Source organism: Lytechinus variegatus, chromosome 7 (assembly GCF_018143015.1).
Source record: "Lytechinus variegatus isolate NC3 chromosome 7, Lvar_3.0, whole genome shotgun sequence".
NCBI lineage: Eukaryota > Metazoa > Echinodermata > Echinoidea > Temnopleuroida > Toxopneustidae > Lytechinus > Lytechinus variegatus.
Genome location: NC_054746.1, coordinates 23,511,049 through 23,519,938, shown reverse-complemented (window position 1 = coordinate 23,519,938; position 8,890 = coordinate 23,511,049). Strand labels below are relative to the sequence as shown.

Sequence of the window (8,890 nt, the reverse complement as noted above, 5' to 3'; positions counted from 1 at the left end):
TCGAATGTAATTTATTCCCCTTTACTCTTCTCTGTTAAACGGGTTATATAAAAAATATCACCATGTCTCTTGTGCTTGAGACTAAATTAGGTAGTTTAAAAGACTTTAATTAAAAAACAACAGAAGGCAGTTTAGTTTAGTACTGTATATATTTAATGTTAGTACTCTGTGTAAGAATAATTTCAGAACATTGACTAACATTTAATGATTTCATTTGTGAATATAACACATACAACTTGCATGGACTAATGACGACTTACTTTATATTTATTGACCGATTTCGGAGTCATGCAAATAATTTCATTGTCCATATCAACGGAGACAAATTACTACGATACACATAAGCATAAATATATTATACTTGGCTAATTACATATGACTTTATATTTAAACAGTAAAATCAATAGTGTTAAGTACAGAAGGAACGTGTACTAACACCATTATTTTAACACATTAAAATAATATTTGATGCTGGACTATTATGATGTATTATAGGTCACCTCTCTGTCTTTGCAATATATATGAAAATATCAAATCCGAAACAAACTGACCGCCAGCGATCCTGACTTGAATCAGAGCTTGAGAAACATTTTTTTATTGCCGGTGAAATGATCGTCTCTCGATTTCTTAACCCCACTCGTTATAGCTTTTTATTCACTAACCTCACCTGGGTGCCAATACATTTTGGCGCGATAGTGCATTCACAATTTTCTTGAAGATATAAAACGCAAGTTTATTTCGTTCATATAAACGCACGTTGTGACTTTTCGATCAAATTTATCACATTCTGAGATCTACGGAACACAAAACAACACAGATTGATTGATACACTTTAAAAAATTCATCACTATATGATTTACATTTACCAAATCGATCAATATAGCTCAATTAGAATAAAAAAAGTATGTCAAATATGTACGTAGATCGAGTTTATAGATTGGGACGTTTAACAATACTTTAACAGACATATACTTTATTGGCATCATTATATCGAATCATTAAAATGGCATTAAATATAGAAGTCAAAGTTTTACAATTTGATATGTTTTTTTTTTAAATGTATATACAAAGTTAAAATATACATCGCACAGTCACATTTCAAATGAAAATGGGGCACTCGAGAATAGTCATGCTATAGCTTTACACGACACTCGACTAATATAAAAGTTTTCAAAACCACCAAACACTTTTTGTTAAATTTATACCATATTCATGCATGCATGCAATACATATACATTGCCACCTAAATATACTTCCCTATACAAAACGGTTTATTCAAGGAATTTTAAGTTGCTCGAAAATCCAGACCAATGTGGAAACAAAGTTGAAAATAATGAGTATCAAATTGAAATTAACATTTGGTACATAAGCATCCCGACGGAATCTCCTCAAATGACTCGATCAGTTTATACCTATATCCCAGTTTGATTTTGGCTGAGGGGTAATTTGTGATTTCATAGAAAGTGTTATTACATCGGTGGGTGACTACAAAAATATATTTTCGTCAGAATTCACGACAGATGCGTCAGTTGATTTTTGCAACGACTTCTTTGTCATGTTTTTAAATATAATTATTACACAAAAATATTATCCCAAACTTGTTCAGAACAAAACGCTCGTGGCGATTTCGGGGGGGGGGGGTTCTGGGATGGGGATCGGTGTGCGAGACAACCATCTGTCAGCATAGATTGCTGTACGAAATTCAAAATTCTACCCCCCCCCCCTAGCCAAGCATGCTCTTACATAATTTACTAAATATTGACAAGTTTATATGTCAAAACTTTCTCTTCACACCCGGTGTTCAACTTCAATTATGACTCTCACATTCAACTAAATAACTGCATTATATTTCTCAATAATGAATACAAATCCACCTATACAATTGTATATAAATAGAAATTAAATTAATAAAACATGAAATACATAATCATATTGGCAAGATTGGACAGAGAATGAGAACGCACTAAAAAGTTCCCGTTCCAATGTTCGATAATGCGTGGTACCGGTATTTTTCACTGAAAATGGAATTGAATACACGCAAAATAATATAGGCCTATATCATTCCGAATTATGGATTTCCGATGAATGAACTAGACGATTTCATTCTCCAAAATAATATATTTGATCACAAATGGAATGTTGGTTTCACTTTGCAATTAAATACAGCACATCTGAAAACAAATTACGAATAATAATAGTCACTGTCACGTTCAGATAAGGTTTCACAATAAATAATCCTGTAATTATTGAACATTCATTGATCATCATGGTATATTTGTCTCTGGTCGGTCCAACATTGTCTGTAGGTCGCTATCCTTTGCAATCCTCACTGAGGAAGATCTATTAGATATCAAGAATAAAACATTTTAGTTTATGAATTTTTTTCCTCTCTTTGTTTATCGACTTTTCTTCAACTAGGGAAATCAGAACAGATTTTGTTCAGTTGTCTATTTTACATCTCAGCCCAATAAAAGCTAAACAAAACTTATTTCAAATGTGATGAAATTCCCTGACCAGAGATGGTTGACTGTCAATGTTCTAATTGCTCAATCGGTATTCTATAATATGACAATAATTATGATGCTATTGATATTTGAAGAAAAAATAAGCACTTTGAAAATGGCATACGATAATTACACAGCATTATGACCAAAAAGATACGAATAGTTTTGGTCTGAGGTTTTTTTCACTGTCAGTTTCCTTTAATGAGAATTTTATTTTTAAGATGTATTCCATAGTTGATTACAGGATTATAAATTTTAGTTTAAAATTTTTGAATGAGATTTGACCCTCTAAAAATTGATCTAAAATCTATGTAAGTGGCGTGTTTTAAATGTGTCAGGAAGTTTACATCTTTTCATTTCATACTCCATTGTAAACATGTTCGATTATTTTGGAAGATAGAAATTGGTATTTCAAGATTATTATTTCTATAGATGGAATAATGTTAAATTGTACACAGTAAAAAAAAGTTTAAGCTTGTCACTCTAAAACAACAAGTTGTTTAAACTTTTCAGTAACTGTTTAGACTTTTTAAACAACTTGTTTTAAAAGTTTAACAGTAGTTGTTAAACTGATGGGCTTCAACAATGCACTTAAGATTTTAAACAGCGTTTTTATATATAGTGTAGGGTATGATTTGAAAAATTCAATTTCTGATGTGTTTTAATCTTTAAAGGAGAAGTCCACCCCAACAAAAACTTGATTTGAATAAAAAGAGAAAAATTCAACAAGCATAACACTGAAAATTTCATCAAAATCGGATGTAAAATAAGAAAGTTATGACAGTTCAAAGTTTCGCTTCATTTCACCAAAAAAGTTATATGAACGAGCCAGCTACATCCAAATGAGAGAGTGGATGATGTCATTCACTCACTATTTCTTTTGTTTTTTATTGTTTGAAATATAAAATATTTTGATTGTCTCGTCATTGTCATGTGAAATGAAGTTTCATTCCTCCCTGAACACGTGGAATTCCATTATTTTAACATTTTGTGCTTCAGGCAAGGAGGTCCTAATCGTCAAATTCGTAAAAATTGAAATATTGTATAATTCAAACAATAAAAAACAAAAGAAATAGTGAGTGAGTGACATCGTCAACTCTCTCATTTGGATGTAACTGGCTCGTTCATATAACTATTTTGTTAAAAATAAGTGAAACTTTGAAATGTCATAACTTTCTTATTTTACATCCAATTTTGATGAAATCTTCAGCATTGTGCTTGTCTGATTTTTCTTTATTGATTCTAATCAACATTTTTCTGAGGTGGACTTGACCTTTAATATAATGCAAAGTCTTCATTGGTAGATTTGCTTATTTGGAAAGTTTACGAAGACGTAAAAAATCAAATTTGGACATTATTTGGAAAACAAATTTTAAATTGACTTTTGATTTTTTATTGATTATATTTAAAATTTATGATATTGTGAATAAATACCTCGATCTGCAAAAGAAAAACAACTACATACCCTCGGGTACATCGATTGATAGTTGTTTTAGAATAAAGTCACTGGTGTCCGGTGAGAAGTAAGGACTCGATTCGATTAAATCAAGTAGTTTCCCGATCGTTGCATCTTTACCATTACGTTGACGCCACTCATATAACATGAAGAATATTTCGTCCTCCATCTGTATATTTAATTTGAAAAAAAATATATGAAATATGAAATGTTCGGATGAAGATCATTATGATCACCTACAGCATAGAGTTGAGGTCAGAAGTTTATATACACCCAGGAAATTGAAAGAAAAGTTGACACTGGCCAAACATCATAAAATTTACTATATCTTAAAAATACTTGTGCTATCATGACGAATTATATGTCAAACAAATGAGTATATCATGCCCCTTCATCACATTGCTTTGTCATCAGAAGCTGGAAAATATCTAGGTGTCATTTTTCCCCTAATATCTTTATATTTTAGAAAAATAAAAACTTGACAAAAACATGATATTACTGATAATACAAAATTTGAAAATTCCATAGATTCTTTAGTCTTCATCCAATTTCGATGAAACATTAAGTTCTTTTGCTTGTTTAAACCAATTATTGAAATTATATTATTTTCAGCCTGTCGTACACTATAAAGTACTTACGCATGATCCTTTGCTTTTAAAATGATCAATGTCGATCTTTGACATGCCTAGATGTTGAATGCCGAAGTGGGACCATCCTTCCCCCATCCTTCCGGCTAACCCACTGAGCATCTTTTCTGAAATAATGGAAGATCTGCTGAGAGGACCTTCATCTTCAGGTGATGAATTGTTTCCGTCTCCTTTAAGGTAAATTGTTAAAGGAAAATCAAGAACAATAGGTACATAACCAATATTTACAATATAAAGGTGAAAAAAGAGAAAAATGGCAGCTAGGACCTTGAAGAAAGTGCTCTCCTTTTCATTGCACCCTATAATCACAAGATCATGTATCTTCCAAAAATATAACAACAGTAACCATTTTATTGCTCTTATACCCCCCCCCCCCCCTTTGTAGTGGCGCCTGCGTGGCACGAACAACCTTGAGATAATAACTGATAAAACAAATATACCATCCGCCAGAGGCTTCGATCCCGGGGGGCGGGGGCAGGGGTCGATCGCCCCACCAATGATTAGAATATACAAATTCGCCCCACCAATTATTAGAATATACAAATTTTCAGCACGCGCTTCGCGCTCGCATAATTTCTTTAGTAAAAACCCATACTTTTCATGATTAAATAGGTGAATAGAATTATTTGCAATAATCGCTTATTGGACATATATCTTGTTCTTTATTAAAAACGTACATTAAACTGTCCATTTTTTCAGATCGAAATATAAAAACTTCAGCTCGCGTCAATTGTTCTTTTAGATACCCATCTTAATCATTGGTACCAAAAATGCTTAGAATATCAAGCTTTCAGGTCAGAATATAAATAAATTTCAGCTCGCTCTCTGCACTCGCATTATCTGTTTAGTGAGATATATATCCTCCTCATGAGTCACTACAAACAGTCCTAAACATGCTAAACGGGTACCTTTTTCCTGTTTTCAGGTCAGTATACTAAAAAATTAATTTCATCTCGCGTTTTGTTGGTGAGATATGCGTCTCTTTCTCATGATCAAAATAAACACCCCCTCAGTCATAAATAATATGATCAGATGTATCATTTTGTCGATTGAGGCGGTATTGATTGAACATAGGCTTAGTTTGGATACGTGGAATATTAAAGGAGAGTAGACAGAGTAGAGATATCATTGCTGAATCAGAAAGCCCCACTGGCAATTAAGTCGAAGGTCAGGTGTCAAGCAAAGGAAAAAATTCCACATTTTTTTTGCAAAAAATTCCACTTTTTTTTTGCATTATCATGACACAGGAAATGTTGGCATGTATGTACATATTACTTCATTAAATCGTCCAGAATATAAATCCATTCAAAATCATGATGTTTCAAACAGGATTACTATACAATTTTGATAAAATTAGAGGAGTACCGGTCCCTAATAGATAATCCTTCCAGTCCACCAGAATGTACTCACCTAGACCATGTACACAGGCAGTCACCAGATGACCCAGGCTTGCCTCTTTCAATGCTTGGTGAAGTTCTTGCCGTTGATCTCGTTCTGGTACATTTTTTCTCCAATTGATTAGCAAATCAAGAGTTCCTCCTTGTTTCATTATCGTTTCAATCTTTGGAAAACGTATACCAAGGAAAATACCAAGGCGAAGAACACGATCTGGTGAGATGTTATCCGAGAGGTTGGAGAGTTCTATATCTGTCACCCTACCAGTACCACTTGAAGAATCAGAAGATGGTGAAGAGCCGTCTAAGCTGGTTTCATTCCTCTGCGGTGTAGACATCATGGTGTCCTTATTATCTTGGTTATTATTTACTACAAATTAAAAAAACATGGTAGGATAGGATGATGTACAGTTTTTCATTTCGGGTTCGACTCGAGTAGGGCTATACATGTATATCAAACACTTCATCAAACAGAACTTATTAAAGTATACATATATATTTCGGCAAAACTGATATAGATAAAATTTACACATAATAATGTAAAGAGTACCCTTTCATTGCAAAGGGGACAAGTAGACCTACATCAATTATTATAACACCAACATACCTCCTTTCATTGATTCATAGTCTTCATAACCTGGAAGCATCTTGATGACATCTGCCCTTCCGATTATTTCAAGTATCTCCACAAACTTCTCAAACTTGCCCGGTTGTACAATCATCTTCCTCTTGAGCTCTTGGATGATGTCGAATGCCCTTTTCTTTTGGTAGTCAAAAGCCCTGATGTGTTTCTGATCGCGGCAAACGTTCCTGAAGTCACTGAGCCCATCGTTGGTAGCTTCTATCTTCTTGGCCACATCGAACAATAGTTTGGTGTCTTCGGGTGATGGCTTGGCTGGCATTTCATGTACTCTGAAGTGCAGTAAGTCTACATAGAAGCCTACATTTCGGATAGAAATCACGTTTGAAGAGATAGACTGAACATGGTCAAAACATTATGCTCGATAGTATAACCAATCATTTCCAGCCACTTTACTAATTACATGTGTAGTGTTGCCGGGGGGGTTATTCAGGTGCTGTCCCTTCCCTCAAAAGGATCACGGAATTTCTACATTGATGTATTATAAAGCTACAGTCTTCACAGCAAAGTTTTAATCAATAGGTCCACTTGGCGCTCGATCGACCTTATCTCCATTACATTTTGAGGATTCAGATTCAGCTTCATTATCAGTTCTGATACAAGCCTTATTCATGTCAGTCTCTCCTATAAATACTGATTTTGTAAAGACAGTGTCATATAGGACATTCAAAAGAACCCCATCCCCCTTCTTCTTGCCAGCGCGAATTCGAATGTGAATCAGTATAGGCCCAAAGACAAAACGGAAATAGGTTTCTGCAATAAATTTGCGGTATTAAAAAAGTAGAGATAGGTCGATCTCGAGTGTGAAAGGGCCCATGCATGGAGAAAACAAAAGACGGTGCATACACTCGGGAGGTGATTTGGGGTGTAAAAGAGCACTTTTGCGGAGGGGGTTGAATATGAATTGTGAGAAAAGTGTAGGAAGCAGCTATCGATTGGACGGAGAAACACGGGGGGGGGGCGTGCAGGGGCGAGAGGAGGGTTTGGGTCCTGAGCTCTCGGTTTGAAGGAACTGTTAACATTTTGAAGCTAACTTAAGTGAAATAGGCATATCGATTACTATACTGTATACCACCATACACCATACCAGGAAAAAAAATCGACAAGCAAACAATATCCAGAGGACGGATGACAAGACACTTATAATGCCCTTTTCTGCAAGTGTAAACCAGTTGCTTTTCTTATGCACTGTGAGGTTGTGAAGAATTGTAAATGACAATTATTATATAATTCGCAATGAAATAATCAAGAACAAATTATGCCCACCGATGAAGGGATCTTGGTGTGAGACCGGAGGTATGATACTTCACGTGAAAACCACTTGTCAGATGAATGTTCTGTCGGCCGACTGTGTGCATGCACGCCCATCACAAAATGGCGCCACTCTCATCCAGAATCCTATACCCACAGGCACGTAATATTACTCATCCAGAGATTTGTGTACAAGACGATATTGCTGAGATGCTGGAGACTAGAGACATGAGAGCATGAATGAGATCACGTGATAAGATAAAAGATGAAAATGCACATAACTGACATAAGGCCTACAATACTAGTCAGATCCTATTGAACGTTTGTGCAAATACTGAATTATCTTATGCCTGATCACTGTATTCATAGCATTTTGATGTTCGTGTAGGCCTATCTGTTCATATCATAATTATTTTATGCAAATCGGTCAAGGTCTTTCTCGTTCGAAAAGTCGCCATTTGCAGTTTCATCTCGCGTAGAGGTCAAGTGTAGTAGTAATTTATCAAAAATTAAATTCACCGAAGGATACTTTGACTTTGTGTCCACAATAATGATATGGTCAATTCGGCGCCATTGCAGCCCGTTAATTACTCATACGAAATCCGTGACCAAAGTACACACATCGTGCCATTCTTTTACTCACCGGTTAATATTAATGTTCCTTTGAAGTGATCGGTTGTTCAAGTCAGCATCCGTTATAAAATTACAACAAAATACTAAATTTATTTATGTAGGATGAGCGTATCCCCCATAAGTTCCTTATATACCGTCAGCGTGCGTGTACATGCAGGGAATTCGATTTATTTTTGGCGCTGCAATCATTCGTGAATATTAATATTTCACAATGAGTGTCTCTTTTGTACACGAGCCACCATTACGATTACTTCTCAACCTGCGTTTGGGTTTTCCCAACGGTCTACAAAGTATAACTGTTCAAGTTCACATGGAAACACACTCAACCATCGTCGTTGTTTGCTCAAAGCAAGGGTCATATTTCA

At 34.9% G+C, this 8,890-nt stretch overlaps 1 protein-coding gene across 1 annotated transcript; it reads right to left on the bottom strand.

Moving 5' to 3' along the window:
- Window positions 1–130: 130 nt before the first annotated feature.
- LOC121418798 lies at window positions 131–8,890 on the bottom strand. The gene is made up of 7 exons (XM_041612941.1): window positions 8,536–8,890; window positions 7,908–8,112; window positions 6,609–6,941; window positions 6,018–6,371; window positions 4,599–4,777; window positions 3,970–4,129; window positions 131–2,340 (listed from the first exon to the last, which is right to left on the bottom strand). The coding sequence occupies exons 3-7, from the start codon at window positions 6,901–6,903 to the stop codon at window positions 2,327–2,329; spliced, it is 1,002 nt and encodes a 333-aa protein (XP_041468875.1). The 5' UTR covers window positions 6,904–6,941; window positions 7,908–8,112; window positions 8,536–8,890; the 3' UTR covers window positions 131–2,326.